Here is a 22,087-nt window from a genome sequence, read left to right on the forward strand (position 1 = left end):
ATTCCCTTTATCACAAACTGCCCTTGCACCCGAAGGCCAAACAATGTGGAAAATCAGAAAGTTTTTCAGAGTGTAAGGGGAATGTTATCATACTTTGCAACATTTGCCTCTATTTGGACATTTGTGTCACCATTCTGTTCCACAATGAAGACACTGTCCCTTTAACAGGCATCTGAGGTTAGTGGCTAATGCTCACAAGGGGAATTTCCAACATAAAGCACTACACAAGCACTCGACGTCAATCAAAATCAACCAGGATCCAAGTTCAATAACGACTACAATACCTATCCAGTTATCCTTGTGTTTCCTTCTGCTAAATCAGTGAAACATTCAAACAAAAATAAATCATGGAAATACAGAGTGTGGCATCAATATCACCCCCATATTTTAGCTGCCAATATCCATGCAAAGCAACAAAGCACTCTTCCACTACGCAACTCACACATCTGGTGGATTGAAACAGAGACAGAAATATGTGGGGTGTGAAGGAAGAGTCTTCAAAACTGAAAAGCCTTTTCAGTTTCTTAGCAAGCCCTTGCTGCTTTTTTAAACACTTTTATTGCATTTGTATAGAATATAGAACTTTTCATCCTTCAACTTTAAACAATTTAAACTTGATAACACCCTAGATGGTTTATGCAAATAGGTTATCTATATATGTTTTTCAATATATATATATACAAACATATACACAGATCTGAGCCTTTAAGCAAACTGTGATAAGCAATGTCTTTGCAAAAAGATCGGCACAAGTTTTATTTTCTGTTTTTTTCCTCTTCTAAAAACACATGTGCTTATAAAGAGGCAATGGGGGCGGAAGTGCAAACACTTGCAAAAAGTGCAAAAAAACATCAGCTGCTGGTTTGCAACATTTCTGCTCTCTCTTGAAGGGGGTGGCGCTGCAAATAAAGTCTTAACCTTTCTGTACAGTCGCTGCTATTTCAAAAAGGGCGCAAACTTGTTCTATAGCAAGTTACCTTAAAAAGAAACATGGTTGTATCATAAATGACATCTGATAATTGCTATAATCGATACATGTGAAATGGTAATGTACTGCGCTGTACTTTGTGGAGGCAATTGTCTCCAACATTTTAATTTTGATCTAAAGTATGCTGAAACACCTCTTGCATGTCAAACAGTGCTAATAGCTTCTGCTAGTTTCACAAATAAAGAAAATGACATCAATGTTTAAATGGCTTACAATTATGTCATCCAGGTCTCATAACACATTTTAAAACAAACCGCTAAATCAAATTAAACGACCGCCAGGATGTTAAAACTATTAAAGATACTCTTTTTTTGTAGGTGTTAATTCACATTTGTTGGTTCAAGATGTTACTTTGTCCGAAAATGGGAGAGTAATGAAATACATGTCCGCCATACGTCCACCTTGGCCTTGAAGCTCAGCATAGGAACCCAAGAGAAGTTCCTTAGCTATCTGTTTAATTTTATTTTATTTGGGTTACTTTGTCATACTGAATCCTTAATCCAGTAATTACTCATTACAAGCGCCCTGGAAACATGCAGCACAGTGAGGACATGAGTTTAGGCTCGGTTTTGAAGACCTTCACAGAGCAGGCGATTCAGTTCACTTGTACAAGTACATGCACTCGAGCTAGTCCCATCTGCGCAGGAACATACCAGGAAAAGCTTTGGCGACCTTCAAAAAATTCAAAGCCAAATTATAGGTAACTTAAAATATCTGCTTGAAAGGAAAGTATATTGCGGTGGTAATTTTGAAAGACCCAGGAGTCACCTTAACTAATTAAGAGTCAATGGCTGGGCTGTAGCTAAATGAATTACATTGTGATACATTTTAAAAGTCATGTGTTGTTGGAGATCTGGAAAAACTGATCAAGTAGCACATGCACAAAAAGTAACTGACCATGGTTCTCAAGAACATATTTTTTCCTCCAGCGTCTGTTAGCCCTTGAATAGTCTCGTTCCAATCAGCACATGCAACACCGCACCAGAGGATTACATGGTGAGTTTGGGAAACCAGAAAAAACACACTCTGAATCTATCAAAGCAATAAAGTAGCCTAGCCAAATATCAGACCAAAAGCCACTAAAACCTAATGAAATGTTAAGTGAGGTGCAAGTATTTCTTAGCTGAGACTACTTTACTAGTCTATTTGATATCTGCACCCTTTTGAACTTAATACCAAAATGGACATTAATTATACCTTGTAGCCACCCTGCACACTTCACTACTTCAGTGAATAGATAATCAGGCAAATATGTAAGTGCAAAAAATGTACCAGAAAAGGGTACACCACACCGTCAACCACACAGAAAATACGATTTAAAAAACACAACGAAATATTTGAAAACAGTTGAAGAAAAAAGGGTCCTTTGTAATACGTTTTTTTATCATCACCCTTTCCTGCACAGCTGTCGAGCAAAATGAGCAGTGACTGCTTTCTAGTCTTATGGTGGCACAAAAACTCTTAGCACAAGCGGAATTGATTTTGCAGAGTGAAACTGAAACCCCTAAATGCATCTGACCTTTGACTTTGAACATTGCTTTAGCTGTGAGGTTTTCAGAAAAGGAGTAGGCTTGCACTAAGCAATACAAGTAACATCTGCCTCAAGCTTGAATAACTGGAAGACAAGCTGGTGTTTCACTTTCACAAGCCCACTGCTAAATGCCACAGGCACCCAGGTATACCTCAGAGTCAAGAGTATTGCAGGTACATGTTCTTTATCGAGCCTCAGAGTGGGGTAAACACCATCTCCTGGTAATTAAAAAAAAACTGAAGTTGTGCTTTCTGTCTTTCAAAAAGACGTGGGATGAAATTCAAGCTATTGGTTGAATAAAGTAGTTACTTTCTCTTTTGGTGAAATAATGAACTGCATAGAAATCGGCCTACCACAAGCTGGTATTCGTTTTTCAATAAACTTGCCACCAAGGTTCCAAGAGTGCCTAGAAGGTAGTCAGAACATTGCCACCTACGTGCAATTCTGTAGTATTGTTAACTACTTTATCCCTTTAATAATAATACATGTTATTGTTTAGTTAGTTAAAAACTTTTCCCATTAGTTGTGTCAGCGAAGATGCATCAATTCTACTTCTTAGGCGCCTTCAATGTTTTAAGAGATCACGGTGCTCTTATTCTCCTCAGCTAAAGCGTTGTGAAGAGGGAAAAGGTCCTTTTTATGAGGCTTTGTAGGTTCTGGTAAAAAAAAAAAGAATTCATGACCAAAAATATACTCCATTCATCCACACTCAATTTCCAACAAAGGAAAGCATTAAATAAGCCCGAAGAAAATCCTTCACGGAGAAGGGGGTTAAAGGACAAAGAAAAATAACCCCTCTGCCAACCTCTACCACAGTGGTATGATCCAGTCCTTAAGGACTCTTGGCAGAACTGGCGACATCCTCAACTGCAATTCCAAGGTGACAAAGGGTGAAAAGAGAGATTCGTTTATTTCTTTCAAATAAAATATATTAAACAGAAAAGAGATTAGCTACTAGGAAAGGAATAAAGAAACGAGGTTGAAATATTTGTTTATAAGTTAGAAGCCATATTCATATCGGTTGTATAAGAGTTCTACCGTCGGTTTTAGAACCCATTATAGGCATTTTGTAAGCATTTCGTAAACTGTTAGACTAAACAGAAAATAGAACATGTTCAGATGCAGAATGCAGATTTCTTTCCCTGTATATTCGCTTTTACATCGATTTGGGAAAGAGCAGCGACTTTACAGAGGTTAAACACTTCCAGCCAAATACCCCAAAATCTTTTAGAGGAAGTAAACAAGCCAAAAGTGTAAGTCCAGAAATTTTTCTTTGGAGTAAGTTGTGGCTGAAATAGCTTGCTTGCTGCTCTAAGCACAAGACGTTTCCCATCAGAAAGTAGAAACCAATTATTCCCTTCACCAAAGCAGCTAGTCTAAAAACAACAGTCAAACTTTGGGATTTGGGGAGGCTCACGGGAGCGTGAGGAAGAACAAAACTACTCAACATAGTGCCGAATCAAATATTGTAGGTACAGGTCTTAAAGGCCAAACGCTCTTACCTGGTCAAATTTAGTAGAAAAATAACATGTACCTCTCACACACACACATACCCATGCTCTCTCCATTCCAACTTCTCCCCAAAAAGTTAAATGCCTTAGGAAATTCAGACCCAAAGGCTAAAGTAAGCGTGAAGCGTATTCAGTGTCTTCGATTTTATGTATATATTTACTATTTTTTGTAATCATTGTTCTTTTTTTCCCTGTCATCCTGTTCATCTCTCTTTGCAAAAGCAAAAAGTCCAAAGTGCAATATTGCCGAACAAAAAAGTCGCTCGGGAGAACATGGTGGGTGGAGGATGTCATTGTTTACCCCATTTTCGTTTCTTTAGATTTTTTTCAATAAAAAGCTGAAAATATTTTAAATGTTAGCACAAAACTTTGGAGTCTCCTTCCCTCCAAATCCCGAAGACGTTTGTGGGAGCCAGCTCATGAAGGCATGCATTGAACCCTATCTGGACCGGTCTCATCATCGTCAGAGGAGTCTGAGGAACTTGGGGAGTCATCAGAATCTGCATCTCCAGCTCCGGTGCCAGCCTCTCTCCGACGCTGTTAAACAAAAAAAGGATTAACAATTTCATTTAGGATGCTCTGTAAATTTAGAACCCTATTACCTTTGTTTACAAGATTTTCAAATTTGAAAGCATGCTCAAAGTATTTAGATCTCCCAGAAACAGTCCCCTTTTTCGGCACTGAAATACCTAGATCAGCTGACACTGTTGCGATATGAGCAGATGTTTTGTGAAGTAAAAGGAAAAAAATACTTCATAGGAATTCTTCCGAGGCGCCAGTACTTCAATATTATAACCTCATTTAAGGCAACAACAGGCGACATGCGTTTTGTGAGGAATCTGCAGGTAAATATATCATGTCCATTTTTAGGTCTCTGCAAGCCATGCTGTATTGAGGTTAGGGATACAAGCCCATCTCTTCAATTGGCTCATGTCACAGTCCTTACAAAATCGTTGCTTTTGATTAGTGATTAGGCTTAGTAGTCCCTCCTTTGTACCGCCTTTTCAACTTTTGTAACTTCCCATGAGGACTGGCCTTTTACTAGTGTTAATGAACAAGTTACTTACCTTGGGTAACAATATATCTGTAAGAAACATTAGTTAGTTAGATTCCTTACCTTAGAATATCCCCAGGCGTCAGACTGGATCCGGAAAGTTTTCGTCAGCAGTATCCCTGCGTGTCGGTAGGCGTCGTCTGCGACTCCGCGTCAGTTGTCGGCATCGCCGGGATGACGTCGTCGGAGTACTTAGACGCCGCCGTCGCGCACTGACGTCAGTTCTGTACATAGCTTTCCGCGCCAGGAACGCAGAGCCATACAAGAATCCGACACTGGTGCCATGAAACTAGGGCCCTCAACAGGAGATACCTTAACCTTAGATATCGGTTCTCAGAACGGGGAGGATGGGTGAGGCTGTAAGGAATCTAACTAACTAATGTTTCTTACAGATATATCATTACCGAAGGTAAGTAACTTGTTCATCTGAAAGAAACACATTAGTTAGAGTCCTTACCTTAGAAAACCAACCCCGGTGGTGGGCCTGCGAACCAAGATCGCACCAGGAAGTCCTGGAGAACGGAACAGCCAAAAAAGCCATGTCTCTGGACTGGACTGTCCAGGCAGTAGTGCTTGGCAAACGTGTGCAGGGAAGCCCACGTAGCTGCCTGACAAATGTCCTGCAAAGGGACTCCCCATCCCAGGGCAGTAGAAGCCGCCGTGGACCGAGTTGAATGAGCACGCAGACCCACAGCAGGCTCCTTTTTAGCCAAGGAATAGCAGACCTTAATGCACAAAACTACCCACCGAGAGATGGTCTGCTTGTGCACCGCCCGTCCCTTCTTAGCGCCCACATAGCCAACAAAGAGTTGGTCGTCCACCAGGAACTGTTGTGTGCGGTTGAGGTAAAAGGAGAGCACACATTTTGAGTCCAGACTGTAGAGCCTCTCTTCCTCTTTCGAGGGATGCGGAGGTGGAAAGAAGGTGGGCAAGGTAATGGACTGGCCGATGTGAAAGGGAAACATCCTTAACCACGATGTTTAAACAACTACTTACCGGAACAACGAAGAGTGAACAACGAAGAGGGCAGAACCACGAAGGTAACATCCACAAACGACGGAAAAACGAAGGATGGAACCACAACTTTAAGAACACCGGAGCATGCTAGGAAAACAATTAAAAGGGTAGATGGGGGGTCTCCCCCCACAAATAAAAAAATATATATATATCAGAACAATCTCAACCTTAATTTTACTGCACATGTAGAAAAAGAGAAAATCCAATTTCTAGATGTAGAAGTGTACATAAAAAATAAAGTCAATACCACCCTACACAGGAAAAAAACAGCTGGAAATGCCACATTACATTCTACCGGTATGCACCCAAGACACACTATTACAGGCATCCCTTACGGTGAAATGTTAAGGCTTAAAAGAATATGCAGCTCCACCTCTGATTATGAACTATGTTTAAAGGATCTAAATTCCCGCCTTAAAGCTAGGGGATATTCAGAGGCAGTGCTAGAAAAAGCCTACAAAAAATCCTTATCCCGCACAAGAGAAAGCCTGTTTCCAGATAACAATCCTGATATTGAGAACCCCACTACCAGTAAGTCCCTAGATTCTGGCCCTCGAATGATCACTACGTTTAGTAGGGAAGAAAAAAAAGATTAAGGCTATCCTTAACAAGAATTGGCCAATAGTCTTAAGTGATCATGTTCTCAATTCAGTATTACCTCCTACTCCTCAAGTGACCTTTAGGAGAGCAAAAACCATAGTTAGCTACTTAGACACTCCTGCGCCTGAATTAAAAACTAAAGCTAGTTGGCTACAACCCTCTAGGGGGTTTTTCAAATGTTCCAGCTGCCGGGCATGCAAATTCGGCATGTCCACTACCCACTACACGACTCCTTTTAGTTCTGTAGATAAACCTATATTGGGCAATTACTCCTGCAAAACTGATTATGCCGTGTACGTTTTGTTATGCGCCTGCGGACTTCGGTACGTGGGGAGTACCAAACTCCAGGTACATATGCGCATACTACAGCATTTACGAGCCATACTCCATAACGACCCGACTTATCCGGTCGCCAGGCCTTTCGACCACATCCATAAAAGAGATTTGTCTTGCCTCTCTTATTTTGTAATTGGTTCTGTACTCTTGTTAAGAAAAGGCGGCAACAGAGAGTTGTTATTGAGGAAGTTGGAATCTAGATTCATCTTAGAGCTAGATAGCCGTTGGCCCAATGGGCTCAATAATATTGAAGAGATGCATCACTATCTAGAATAAATTTCCATCCTTAATATTTCTTTCATCTCCTATTAACATCTGCTGCAGGGGTATTAATATCGCAATTTAGGTTCCCTATTTGTGATATTCAGATGCATGTGCCCATATCTCATTATATAGTTTGTTTATCTACTAGACTGTTTATTTTACACACGTTAGGTTCCCTATGTGTGTACTTAAAAATTAACACCTTTTTTCATTTCAGTCGTGCTGTAAATATGTAAAGACTTATTCCTGTGTATTTATATGACAACTATTTGACTTTGCACTTTACTTGCACTTCATGAATTTGCATTTTTGCACATCTGCGCGAACTATCTATGTATTTATGATAATGTGATCGGTCCTTTTGGTTTGTAAATACTGATAGTTTTACCAACTTTTGTATACATTCACACCCGTTTTTTAACACTTTTTTACACTTTTGATATGAACTTTTACCATTTATGATACTGATAGCCTATGTATATTTATGATCATTTTTAATTCAGGGCTCTGAATTGCGAAATAATTGTTAATTTGGCTTCTCTTGTCCTGTGGTAATGCGGCTCATTATGCACTTTCATACGAATATGTATATTATTTCGTCGCAATCACTATTTTTGCACTTTTTTTACACATGCACTTTATTAAGGTCTATTTGCTGCTACTACCATACTGCTGAATTTTGCACACTATGCTATAGTTTACTGGTTTCTGATAATTTTTGATCCCTACTACTGTATTAGTAACATCAATTTATACACAATTTATTGTTTATCTAAACACGATAGTGAAAGATCGAGTGTATATATGGATTTAACCAGTTACTCTGTTTATTTTAAATAACTATTAAGCAACCCTGGATTTAACCTGTGATTAGCCCCTCTAAGTGTGCTCAAGATATATTGACGTTGCAGAGATAGTCTTTTTTCACTTTTATCACTCATGTGACATGGCATATCACCACCAGGGGGTGGTAACACACACAGGTGCACTGCATTTAAAAATAGCTTGTGATTGCTTTATTCCTTCACTGCAGCGTGAACAAGGGCACTCGTGCTTGAAACCCGTCGCTGGAAATGGCTTGTGAAATGAAATAAAGAAAATATGCTTGCTGAACTGGTGGTCCGTTTTTCCTTCCTGTGGTTGGCGTGGAGGCTTTGACCGCATTCGCAGATCCGGAGAGAGGGATTTCTCTGTTCTGTTATAGTTATATATATATATATATATATATATATATATATATATATATATATATATATATATATATATATATATATATATATATATATATATATATATAGTAAAAAAAACAGAAAAAGATTAAAATCGTAATAGATTAAAATCAAATACAGCAAAGGTTGTTGAATAAATTAGTTTAAAAAAAAAATTACCGGTTTATGTCAGGAGATGGCAGTGTTGCTTTCATTTAAAATAATCTAAAAGCATAAGATTCACAAACAGAATATGGAATTAAATCTAAAAATTTCGTGGTTTAAAATGTAGTGGTTAAGAAAAAGTCATGGTTTAGCCTTCGTTGTAAAAGAAGTCGTGGTTTAGGCAGTAGTTGTTAAGTCATACAATCGATGTGAAAGGCAGTAACAACCTTGGGCAGAAAAGAAAGATGAGTCCTCAGAACAACCTTGTCCGAATGGACGGAGAGGAAAGGAGGCTTAGAGGAAAGAGCCTAGAGCTCACTCACTCTTCTGGCAGAGGTGATGACAACCAGGAGAGCAGTTTTGAGAGTCAGAAGACGAAGAGGGCAATTATGAAGTGGCTCAAAGGGAGCGCACATAAGATAAGTAAGAACCAGGTTCATGTCCCACTGAGGCATTACGAAAGGAACAGGAGGGAACATGTGGGTGATGCCCTTCAAGAATCTATTTACAACAGGGGACTTGAAAAGAGAAGGCTGATCAGGAAGCCTCAAGAAGGCTCAAATGGCAGAGAGATAGCCCATGATAGTGCCCAGAGCAGAGCCCTGCTAAGCAAAAGAAAGAATAAAGAGGAGAACCTCTGAAAGAGGGGCAGAGAGTTGATTCACAGCCTTTGCTGTGCACCATGCCACAAATTTGTTCCACCTGCAGGTGTATACCGTTTTTGGGGAGGGACGCCTGGCTGCCAAAATGACATCACAGACTTCAGGAGGCAAGTCAAATGGCCTCAACTGTCGCCGCTCAATCTCCACGCATGTAAGTGGAGACTGGACAGGTTCGGGTGGAGGACCGTCCCCTGTTGCTGCAACAGAAGGTCCTCCTGAAGAGGCAGACGAATCGGGGAATCGTCTGACATACTGAGCAGCTCGGGATACCAGAACCTTCGTGCCCAATCCGGAGCACCAAGGATGACTTGGGCCCGGTAGCACCTGATCTTCTTCAGCAATCTGGGCAGAAGTGGAATAGGCGGAAAGGCGTACAACAGACCGCAACTCCACTCGTGACGAAAAGCGTCGCTGAGCGAGTGCCGCCTTGGAAATTCCAACGCGCAGAACTGATAACATTGCGCGTTCTCTTCGGTGGCGAATAGATCTAACCAAGGCTCTACCCATTGCTGAAAGAGACCTTGCGCCACATCCGAGTTCAGGCGCCATTCATGATCCATCATGCACCGGCGGCTGAGTTTGTCCGCTCTGGCGTTCAGGAAACCTGCCAGGTGTTGAACCACCAGGGTGATGCCCTGGTGTTTCAGCCATGTCCAGAGGTGCAAAGCCTCCTGACAAAGGGTCCACAACCCCACACGCGCCCTGTTTGTTGCAGTACCACATGGCAGTGGTGTTGTCCGTGAACACCTGCACTACACTTCCCCGGACAGAGGAAAGGAATGCCTTCAGTGCAAGCAGTATCACCCGCAGCTCCAGAAGGTTGATATGGAGCTGGGACTCTGATCTCCGCCTCTCCCAAGTGGCCTCCCCATCCCAGGACGGACGCATCCGTCACCACCGTGTGTTCCGTTTGGGAAAGGGAGAGGGATCTGCCACTGACCCAATCACAGTCCATGAGCCACCACTGCAGCTGATTCGCAGTGTCCTCTGAGATCAGGACGTGGTCGGACAGGTTGCCCTGATGCTGTGCCCACTGGAACTTCAGGTCCCACTGCAGAGCCTGCATCCTCCACCTGGCGTGATGTACCAGCAGGATGCAGGAGGCTATCAGCCCCAGGAGCCGCAGCGTCAACCTGACAGAAACTCGGGATAAAGGCTGAAAGATTGGAATCAGAGCCTGAATATCCCGAACCCGCTGCTCGGGAGGATAAACCCGAAAATGAAGAGGAGCTTCTGAGAGGGACTCAAGTGTGACTTCGGCATGTTGATGGAGAACCCCAGCGAGTGCAGATCGGCTGTAGTCTGGAGGTGGGAGACGAATGTCCGGGGCGAGCTCGCCTTCAACAGTCAGTCGTCGAGATAGGGGGAAGACTGGAACCCCTAATCTGCGCAGATAAGCTGGGACTACTGCCATCACTTTTGTGAACACCTGAGGGGCACTGGTGAGGCCGAATGGGAGCACAGTAAACTTTAAGTGCTCGCGGCCAACCGTGAACCGCAGGTAGCGCCGGTGGGCCGGCAGGACGGGGATGTGGCAATACATGTCCTGCAAGTCCAAGGCCACCACACTGTCTCCAGGGTCTAGGGCAGCCAGGACCTGAGCACCTTGAACTTCAACTTCCGGAGGAAGCTGTTGACACTCCGGAGGTCCAAGATAGAGCGCAGGCCCCCTTTGCCCTTCTTGGGAACCAGAAAGTAGTGGGAGTAGCAACCACGTCCTACTTCTGGCCCAGGAACGCACTCGATGGCTCCCTTGGCCAAGAGGGCCATAATTTCCTCCTGCAGATGTTGCAAGTGATCCCCCGACATGCGGTGGTACTGCGGTGGCATGGCTGGAGGGGTCGCCTCGAAGGGGAGGGAGTAGCCCCTTCAGAAGATTTACAGCACCAGCCTGTCCGAAGTGATGGTACGCCAGTGGAGTAGGTGATAGCGAACCCTGCCTCCTACTAGAGTTGAATGGGCCTGAAAAGCTTGGACTAGGAAGGCTTTGATGTGGATGCTGCGGGAGTTGATGTGGACTGACCGGGCCACTGTCCCCCTGCACCGCCACGGCAGTTACCACATCCACGTTGAGTTTGGCTCTGCGGCCTGTGGCTGGACGAACGTATGGGGGTGCCCTTTCCTTGGCCAGGAAAGGGAGGAAAAGCAGAAGTCTGCTGGCGCTGGCCCGACAGGCCCAAGGACTTGGCCGTAGCCCTGGTGTCCTTGAAACGCTCAAGCGCACGGTCTGATTTGCCACCAAAAAGGCGACGGCCATCGAAGGGCATGTCCATGAGCGTGTTCTGAACATCCCCTGAAAAATTGGCAGGCCTCAGCCAGGCATGGCGACGGAACGCCACCGTCGTGGTAACCGTTTTGCCTAGCGAGTCCATGGTATTAAGTCCACATCAGATGGAATACCTTGCTGCGTCCTGCCCCTCAGCAAGAACCTGGGCGAGCCGTGTCTGGGCCTTCTCCAGACACTGAGGCAGAACGTCCGTCACCGTATCCCACAGAGAGTGGGTGTAACGGCCCAAAAGGCATGCAGTATTAATGGACCACAACCCAAAGCTGACTGAGGAGAACAGTTTCTTCCCAAAGTGATCAAGCCTTTTGGATTCCCGATCCGGGGGAGCGGTCGGGAATGCGGTCTGGGACGTAGAGGCCTGGATCACCAGACTCTCGGGGTGGGGTGTACAGACAAAGACCGGAGCAGAGCGGTGGCGTCGGGCCACGTTCCGATCCACAGGGGGCACTTTGGAGGGCTTGGACCAAGTACCCATTAGAACCTCTGCGAGGGCCTCATTAAACGGCAGCATAGGCTCCGAAGAGCTTACTGCCGATTTAAGTACCTCAGTGAGGAGATTAGTCCTCACGGCCGCAGCAGGGAGCTCTAAAGCCAAGGTCTTGGTTGCCCTGCGCAACACCACACCATATGTAGCACCCTCCTCCGTAGCCACGGAGGAAGGAGAGATGAAACCAGTGTCAGGACCACTGGCCTCCCCCAGCTCCTCTGCCCAGTCCTGACTTCACTGGCACTGTTGTGCCAGGGATGCGACGCCTGCGGCTCCGGTGGAGCCGCATGGGTGGTGCCACTCGAACCCTCAGCCGAGTCGCGCGACCGGCGAGGGGAGTCAGAAGAGCGATGTCGCCTCTTCGACTTCTTCTTTCCATGCCTTGACTTACCTGAATGCAAGGACTTTGAACCCGACGAGCAATGGTTGCTACAGCTCCGAGACCGGTCACTCTACTTCCTCCTCGAGCGGTGGGGAGCCAACTGTTGGATCTCGAGAAGCTTACGGGACTGCTCCCGCCTAGCCTTCGAGGTCAAGGCCCGACAGTAGAGACACCGTAGGTGGAGGTCGGTAACCAACATCAGTCGGTGACAGGCGTCACACGGCTTGAAACCGGGCATCCCTACCGGCACCAGGAGTAGAAGTCGACTTGAAACATATAGTCAAAAAGACCAAAGAGTTAGTAAAAAAGCGACTAAGGGTACTAGCTCTTCCGGGATCTGCGCTTGCTGGCGCGGAAAAAAGAACTGAAGTCCGCGTCTAAGTACTAAGACGACGTCATCCCGGCGATCTCGATGCCGACGATGGACGCGGAGCCGCAGACGCAGGGGTACTGCTGACGAAAACTTTCAGGATCCAGTCTGAAACCTGGGGATATTCTAAGGTAAGGAAAGTAACTTAACGTGTTTCTTTCAGATATTCAGAAGGTTTGGTTATCAGTCTGTGGGCATTATTTTCTTTAAGAACTTTTTCATACCAGCTTTTGCAGTCAGGACATGCTCTCCTGCCTCCGCCTGTTTCTATTTTTCCATTTTTATTAACGGGCATGCCTCCAAATCAGACCCCTCCCACCTGCCTGTTTGCCTTTATTTGATCACCGTCCTGAGTGCTTCAGCTCGCTTGTCTCCTAGGCTGCCTCCTCCTCCTCCCTCCTGTTTCTTATTTAAAGGAGCGTGCCTTGAAGCACAAGTAACTTACCTTCGGTAACGATATATCTGTAAGAGACATTAGTTAATGATTGATTCCTTACCTTAGAATAACCCAAGGCGTCAGACTGGATCCGGAAAGTTTCCGTCAGCAGTACCCCTGCGTGTTGGAAGGTGGCGTTGTGCCGCTCCGCATCCGTCGTAGGCGTTGTGATCGCCGGGATGATGTCACAGCAGCTACTTAGACGCCGCCCTCGCACGCTGACGTCCGTTCTGTACACAACTTTCCGCGCGAGGAACACAGAGCCATGCAAGATACTGACCACTGGTGCATTGAATCTAGGGCCCTGAAAGGGATGACCTTAACCATAGAAATCAGTTTGCAGAATGGAGAGGATGGGTGGAGAGGTAAGGAATTCATCACTAACTAATGTCTCTTACAGATATATCATTACCGAAGGTAAGTAACTTGTGCATCTGAAAGAGACACGTTAGTGATAGATTCCTTTCCTTAGAAAAGATACCCCAGCAATACCAACCCCAGTGGTGGGCCTGCGAACAAAGATCACACCAGAAAGTCACAGAGAACAGAACGGCCAAAGAAGCCATCTCTCCGGACTTGGCTGTCAAGGCAATAATGCTTAGTAAAAGAGTGCAGCGAGGCCCATGGGGCTGCCTGACAGATCCTCTTGCGTACAGCCCAGCCTTTCTTGGAGCGTACGTAGCCAAAAAGAGCTGGTCATCCACCCGGAACTGTTGTGTGCGATTCAGGTAGAATGAGAGCGCACGTTTTGGGTCCAGACGGTGGAGCCTCTCTTCCTCTCTGGATGGGTGTGTAGGCAGAAAGAAAGTGTGCAAGGTGATAGTTTGCCTGATGTGGAGGCCGGAACAATCTTTGGCAAGAAGGAAGGACGAGTGCGGAACACAACCTGGTCCGGATGAACAGACAGAAAAGGAGGTTTACAGGAAAGAGCCTGAAGCTCACTCACGCGCCTAGCGGAGGTGATGGCAACCAAAAAAGCAGTCTTTAAAGTCAGTAAACAAAGATGACAGTTGTGAAGCGGCTCAAAAGGAGCACACGTCATATAAGAACACAATTCAAGTCCCACTGAGGCATCACAAATGGAATAGGAGGGAAAAGGTGAGTAATGCCTTTGAGAAATCTATTTACAACAGGGGACTTGAAAAGAGAGGGCTCATCAGGCAGCCTGTAAAAAAAAAAAAATTGCTGAAAGGTAGCCCTTAATAGTGCCCAGAGCAGAGCCCTGCCGTGCCAAAGAAAGAAGGAACAAAATTACTTCTGAAAGAGGGACAGAAAGGGGATCTACAGCCTTTGCTGTGCACCATGCCAGAAATTTGTTGAATCTGCAGGTGTATACCGATTTATTGGAGGGACGCCTGGCTGCCAGAATGATATCACAGACTTCAGGAGGCAAGTCAAGTGGAATCAACTGTCGCCGCTCAATCTCCACGCAAGGAGGTGGAGGACCGTTTCCTGCTGCTGTGACAGAAGATCCTCCCGAAGAAGCAGTCGGAACGGGGATCCACGCTCATACTGAGTAGCTTGGGATACCAAACTCTTCAAGCCCAGTCCGAGGCCACAAGAATGATTTGGGCCAGGTGGCGCCTGATCTTTAGCACTCTGGTTAGACGTGGAAGAGGCAGAAAGGCGTACAATAGACCGCAACTCAACTTGTGACGAAAGCGTCGCTGAGCAAGTGCCGCCTTGGAAATTCCAACGCACAGAACTGCGGACATTGCGCGTTCTCCTTGGTGGCGAATAGATCTAACCAAGGCTCTCCCCACTGTTGAAAGAGACTTTGCGCCACCTCCGAGTAAAGACGCCATTCGTGATCCATCATACACCTGCAGCTGAGTTCGTCCGCTCTGGCGTTAAAAAAACTGTCAAGTGTTGAACCAGTAAGGAAATGCCTTGATATTCCAGCCATGTCCAGAGACGCAGAGTCTCCTGACATAGGGTCCACAACCCCAACCAGCCTTGCTTGTTGCAGTAGCACATTGCAGTGGTGTTGTCTGTGAACAACTGCACTACTCTCCCCTTGACAGAGGGAAGGAATGCCTTCAGTGCAAGTAGGATCGCCCAGAGCTCCAGAAGGTTGAAATGAGCCTGGACTCCGCCGGAGACCAGAGGCCTCTGATCTCCGCCTCTCCCATGTGGCCGCACCATCCCAGGAGGGACTCCTCCGTCACCACTGTGTGCTTTGGTTGGGGAAGGGAGAGTGATCTGCCACTGACCCAATGCTGGTTCGTGAGCCAACACTGCAATTGTTGTGCAGTGCACTCCAAAATCTGGACAAACTCGGATAGGTCCCCTTGATGCTGTGCCCACTGGAACTTCAGGTCCCACTGCAGAGCCCGCATATGCCATCTGGCATGATTGGTCAGCAAGATGCAGGAGGCCATGAGGCCCAGCAAACTCAAGGTCATTGTGACCGAAACCGAGGACAAGGGCCGCAAGATCGGAATCATAGCCCTAATGTCCAGAACTCGCTGTTCTGGAGGATAAACCTGAAACTGCGCCGTGTCCAGAGGAGCTTCTGAGAGGGAACGGGTGAGACTTCGGCGCGTTGATGGAGAACCGCAGCAAATGCAGGAGGTCTGCCGTAGTCTGGAGGTGGGAGAAGACTGCCTGGGGCAAGCCTGTCTCTAACAACCTGTCGTCTAGATAGGGGGAAGACCGAAACCCCTGATCTGCGCAGATGAGCTGCGACCATCGCCATCACACCCGAGGGGCGCTGGTAAGGCCAAAAGGGAGCACAGTGATCTGAAAGTGCCCGTGGCCTACCGTGAACTGCAGGTAACACCGGTGGGCGGGCAGGATGGGGATATGAAAATAAGCATCCTGCAAGTCCAACACTACCATCCAGTTTTGCGGGTCCAGGGAAGACAAGACCTGAGCAAGTACTTCGGACGCAGACCCTTGTCAGAACAAGGAAGTAGTGGGAGTAACAACCACGACCTACTTCTGGAGTCGGAACGTGTTCAAAGGCTCCCTTGGCCAAGAGGGCCGCAACTTCCTGCTGGAGAAGTGCCAAGTGATCCCCTGACATGCGGTGGTACTGAGGTGGCATGGCTGGAGCGTTGGTCTCGAAGGGGAGGGAGTAGCCCTTCCGGACAATCTGTAAGACACACCTGTCCGTAGTGATGGTGCGCCAGTGGGGGAGGTGATGGTGAATCCTGCCGCCCACTGGCGTCTAGTGGGCCTGAAACACTAGACTAGGAAGGTTTGGAGGCAGTGGTGGCAGGGGAGGTAGTGGACTGACCCACCCGCTGGCCCCGTGACCCACCTCGGTGGGTCCCACGTCCACGGCTGCGCTGAGACTGTTGCTGCTCAGGCCTGTGGCTTTGAAACAAACGTGTCTGGGAGCCCCTTCCTTGGCCACGAAAGGAGTAAAAAGTAGCCCCCGAAGGAGTGCGCGTTGCCGAAAGGCCCAAGGACTTGGCCTTAGCCTGGAGTCTAGTCGCCAAGTCTAGTCTGCCTAGTCGCCAAAAAGGCGAGTGCCATCAAAGGGCATGTCCATCAGAGTGTTCTGGACATCCCTTGAAAAGCCAGTGGTCCTCAGTCAGGCGTGACAAGGTAGCGCCACTGTCGTGGAAATCGCTCTGCCCAGCGAGTCAGCGGTGTCAAGGCCACAACGAATTGTGAACTTGGCTTGCAGTAGCTTGGGAGAGCACCGTCCGGGCCTTCTCCCGACACTGAGGCAGCACCTGCACCACCGTATCCCACACAGAGTGGGAATAATGGCCCAAGAGGCATACAGTATTCACAGACCCCAGCCCTGAACTGGCGGAAGAGAAAATCCTCTTCTCAAACTGCTTCAGTTTCTTGGAATCCCAGTCCGGAGGTGCGGAAGGGATAACCAAGCTCTAAGGGTAGGGTGTTGGGAGAGGAAAATGGGGTCACCCGGGGCCGGGCGATGGTCTGGGCCACGTTCCTATGCACAGGAACCCCTGTGTTGGGCCTAGAACAGGTGCCCAGAAGGACGTCTGAAAGTGCATCTTTAAAGGGCAGCAGCGGCTTCGCAGAGGAAGCCGCCGGCTGAAGCACATCTGTCAGGATGTTGGTCCTGATGGCCACTGTAGGGAGCTCGAGGTGGAGAGCCTCTGCTGCCTCACGTAACACCACTCAATAAGTACCACCCTTCTCCATAGCCACGGTAGAAGGAGACAGTGCGCCAGGTTCTGGTGAGAAATCCAGATCACCGGCGGCCCCCAAATCCTCTGCCCAGTCCGGGTCTAACTGGCATTGGGCTGCGAGAGGGTCTATAGACCTCTCCCAGTCCTCCCCGTCCTCCATCACCTGCTGGGCAGGTAAGAAAGATGGAGGAGGATGGAGATAGGGATAAAAAGTCCCCATCAGCGTCGGAATCAGTGTCAATCAACACCAGTCCAGCACTGTCTCAACATCGGGGTGGAAACCAGGGACGACATCGGCCAGGTAGCCGGCGGGTGACGTCGATGTAGGTTGTACGAGGTCAACCGAAATCGGCTGGAATCCTTGCATGGCTCCATAGGGGTCTCGCGGCGCCGAGGCTGGAGCAGTCGACAACGTCGGGCCAGAAACGCAGATGAAGAAATGAAATGAACATTTGTAAAGCGCATGGCTACCAGAAGGCCTCCCAGCGCTAGGCAGACGCATGACCAGGTGTAACAACAAAATTCAAGGGAACATGAAGGTTTTGAGTGGTTTCTGGAAGGCAAGATGACCAGTCACTTTCCGGATGTGAAGGGGCAGAGCATTCCAAAGCCTGCCGGCATTAAGGGAGAAGAGTCTGCCGCCACTTCTGGCTCATTTAATTCTGGGGATGTTGACCAGGAGGAGTTCATCCAAGCGGAGTTCTCTCCTTGCTTTATAGGGCTGTATTACAGCCGAGAGAAGAGGAGGACCAGTCCCCTGCAAAGACCTGTGAACGATACAGAGTGCTTTAACAATAACTCGTTCTTTCACTGGGAGCCAGTGTAGTAGACGGAGAGCTGGCTTTGCAGACAGGAATTTGGATGTTCCCGTGAGCAATCTGGCTGCGCAGTTCTGGGCATCTGCAGTTTATTGATCACAGAGTTAGGGCTCCCAGGTAAAGCCCATTGCCGTAGTCCAGCCTTGAGAGTAGGAGAGATTGCACCATGAGTTTTTTGGCTTCGGGAGGGAACAGGGGAAGTACCTTCCTGGCCATTCTGATCAGGCCGAAACAGGTTGCTATTGTCTTTTTGGCTTGTGTTTTGAAAGTTAAATTGCGGTCTAACCAGATCCCCAGGCTCTTTATTTCTGGTTTGGTTGTGGATACCGGGCCCTTGAATGCTGGCCAGAGGGTTCTAAGTGATGAGTTGTCAAAGTTGCCTATGGTCATGATCTCGGTCTTTTCAACATTTAATTTCAGATGGGATGCTCCCATCCATTTTACAACTTCCGTGAGACATGCTTTCAGGGTTGTGGAGTAGTGAGTCGGTTTATTCAATGCTACGACCAATTGGGTGTCGTCGGCATAGGTGACCATATGGATCCCAAAAGGAGCCACAATCAAGGCTTAGGGGGGCATATATGAGTTAAAGAGCGTAGGGCTCAAAGATGAGCCCTGCGGTACACCACACAGGAAAAGCCGGGATTTGGAATACACGCCTTCTCCAAAAACCCGAAATGTTCGTCCTTTCAAGAAGGAACGCAGCCAACTTAGAGCAGTACCGGCTACTCCCAAGTTAATGAGACAGTGAATCAGGATTTGGTGATTCACTGTGTCGAATGCTGCGCTCAGGTCCAAAAGTATTATGGCTTTTGAGCCTGCAGCATCTAAAACCTCCCTGCTTTCCTCAACCACCGCTAGCAGTGCAGTTTCCGTGCTCTGCCGAGGGCAGAATCCAGTTTGGGGTGGATGTAATAGGTTGAAAGTCTCCCAAAAATTTGAAAGAATACATACGATTAGCATATTTTTCCGTGATTTTTTCGATCCCTGGCAAAAGGGAGATGGGGCGGTAGTTGCCAAGGTATGCGGGGTCTAGCTGGGGCTTCTTGAGTAGGGTTTTGACCATCGCTTCTTTCCAGAGGGGAGGGACTGTTCCTGTGCTTAGTGAGAAGTTGATGACCTGGGTGATCGTAGGGCCAATAATAGGTGCTGCCTTCAATAAGGTGCTCATAGGAGCTGAGTCTCTGGGTGATCCGCTTTTGACTGTCGATATTAAAGACAGGAGAGTTTCCATGGAGAGTGGAGGAAAGAGCTCCAGATGATGGGTTGTGGAAGGGGGGGGGTCGAGAGACTGGTTTGAGCCTAGCGGGTCAATATGGGGGGAGTAATTTGATGATGTTCTGAATCTTTGTGTCAAAAAACTCAGCCTGCTTATCGCAGAGGGCACCGTGAGGGTCTGCAGGGGCCGGCTTTTAAGGAGTCTTTTTATGATGGAGAAGGTCTCTCTGGGGGAATTGGAGGCTAGCCGGATTTTTTTCTCATAGAAGGATGCCTGGGCTTTCTTCATCTCAGCTCTATATTTACATATAGCCTTTCTGTAGGTGATCTTACTATTGGGAGCAAAATCTTTCCTCCACCGTCTTTCTAAGATTTTACAACTCTGTTTGAGTTCGTAATTCAGCAGAGTACCAAGGCGATCTCTGTGGGCGTTTTTTTTTTTTTTTTATAATCGAAGAAGGGCGAGGACCCCCAGTCGGACCCGCGGGGCCCGAAGGCGCGCCGGCGGGGCCCGACAGTCAAAAGAGGCAGACCATGGCTGACAGAAATTCCGGAGCGGGGCCAGACTCGCCAACGGACCTGGGAAGAGAGGGTAGGCCGACGGAGCCGCGGGGAAGGCACCACCCGCACCCTGAGCCGTGTCGCAGGACAGGCTAAGGGAAGCCGAAGAGCGACGTCGCTTCTTTGACTTCTTGTGATTCGTCTTACCTGACCCCGAGTGCGAAGACTTCTTTGAGGAATGAGTGGTCCCCCGACCTCCCATGGGACCGGGACCGGGACCGGGACCTTGAACAGTACGGAGCCGACTCCTGGGCCTCAAGCAACTTTCGGGACCGCTCCTGCAAAGTTATCGGAGCCATGGCCCGGCAGTAGGGGCACGACGCCAGGTCATGGTCGTGCCCCATGCAGTGGACACTTGCGGTGCGGGTCCATCACCGACATCATGTGGGGACAAACCTCGCAAGACTTGAAACCGGGCATCCCTATAGACCAGGAGTCAAAGACTCAAAAGACAGAGACAAAAGTCCCAAAAAGCTCAGTCAAAAATTGACTGGGGGAACCGCTCTCTCCGGATCTGCGCTTGCTGGCACGGAAAAAGAAAAAACTGACGTCAGCGCGCGAGGGCGGCGTCTAAGTAGCTGCGGCAACGTTATCCCGGTGATCACGACACCTACGACGGACGCGGAGCTGCAAGACGCCACCTTCTGACGGGCCGGGGTACTGCTGACGAAAACTTTCTGGATCTTGTCTGATGCCTGGGGGTAATTCTAAGGTAAGGAATCTTTCAGACACCTCCAGCAGGCTGGCTAATCTCAGCTGCTTCCTCCTTCCCCCTGCTCATTATTGCAAGGAACTTGCCTTTCAAAAAACACTCGAGCAGCGCCTGCATACAGCTGCTGCTCGCTTGTCTCCTCTGGTGCCGCCTCCTCCTCCTCCTAGTATTTCCTGCATACAGGAGAAACCTAGCCTGCTGACATATGACTTACAGCCAATCGGGGAGAGTCTTATTTAATGCACACCCATGGCGGATGACGGATTAAAAGTATTCACAGAGGAGACGAGCAGGATGCAGCTCTGTGCAAGCGCTGGTCAGGTGCTGTTAAAAGGCATGTTAGAGGGGTGATGAACCCAAGGGGTGGTGGTGCATTTGAAACAGCCACTCAACACTGCATTAAATCCGACATTTATGTAAGTAACTGCAGCAACTTTCAGATTTCACCTTTAACCCCAGAGACTAAAGTATGTCTCCAATAAAAATAGCAAACACTTCCTAGCTTGGTTATGCCAAGCAATTTGTTTACACATTTGTAACTGACCAACAATTAACAAGCATTTCCAATGCAATAGGTCTCACATTTACGCAAGATTTAGCTATTGGCATTGTAAATGAAGATGACTTATTTTTTTTTTTTTTAATGTAACTAAAAGGCATTGTCATTTACAATGCCAATAGCTTAACCTCGCGTAAATGCGAGAGGTGACATGCAGAAAAGTCATATTTGTGACAGTATTATCTAAATCCATGTTAGCCCTTTATCATTCCAAGGTTGATAAAAAGGTGACTTCCTCTGGGATTCAGAACTCACTACTGACAAACGGCACAAAGAATGTGCAGTTGGCCCGTTAACTCACACAGCATGATTTTCTCAGTGCAACACTAGGATTTGTAAGCAATTTAAACAATATCGGAACATTCTTTTGGGACCTTTCACATTGCTCCAGATGTGGTTTTTCACAAGTGAACATGTTACAACAGATATGACTTTCACAAGTGATCACATTACTCCAGATGTGGTTTTCACAGGTGAACACAATACTCCAGATGGTAGGGTAGTTCAGAGGAAACTGCTCCCTCTACTCCGATGTGGATGTAACTTCAGGCCTCCGGATCGACTCTGGCAGGATGAAATCTGCTTTTAATCCACAAGAGGCGCATTACGCCATCACGTCAGCCGTTGCCACTTTAGAAATCTGTGTGTGACCTCGGGCCACAGGCTTGAATCTCGGTAGGTTCATTCAGCCTTTCATCCTTCCGAGGGCGAATAAAGGACTACCATTGAGCTGGGATACTATGCATATCAGTTATTCAACACTAAAACTTTCAAGTGGGTGGGCGAGCGAGGTCTTTGCATGTAAA

General features: G+C 47.3%; 1 protein-coding gene across 3 annotated transcripts in view; it reads right to left on the reverse strand.

Annotated features, from left to right (window-relative positions):
* Positions 1–513: 513 nt before the first annotated feature.
* Positions 514–22,087, reverse strand: part of DCAF8 (DDB1 and CUL4 associated factor 8) — a 470,600-nt gene continuing 449,026 nt past the window's right edge. For all 3 annotated transcript variants that reach the window (XM_086947619.1, XM_086947617.1, XM_086947618.1), the window contains one exon: positions 514–4,567. In XM_086947619.1, the coding sequence (XP_086803745.1) occupies positions 4,448–4,567 (120 nt within the window). In that variant the 3' untranslated portion in view covers positions 514–4,447. The remainder of the gene's footprint in view (positions 4,568–22,087) is intronic.

This window comes from Lissotriton vulgaris, chromosome 12 (genome assembly GCF_964263255.1).
Source record: "Lissotriton vulgaris chromosome 12, aLisVul1.2, whole genome shotgun sequence".
Taxonomy (NCBI): Eukaryota; Metazoa; Chordata; class Amphibia; order Caudata; family Salamandridae; genus Lissotriton; species Lissotriton vulgaris.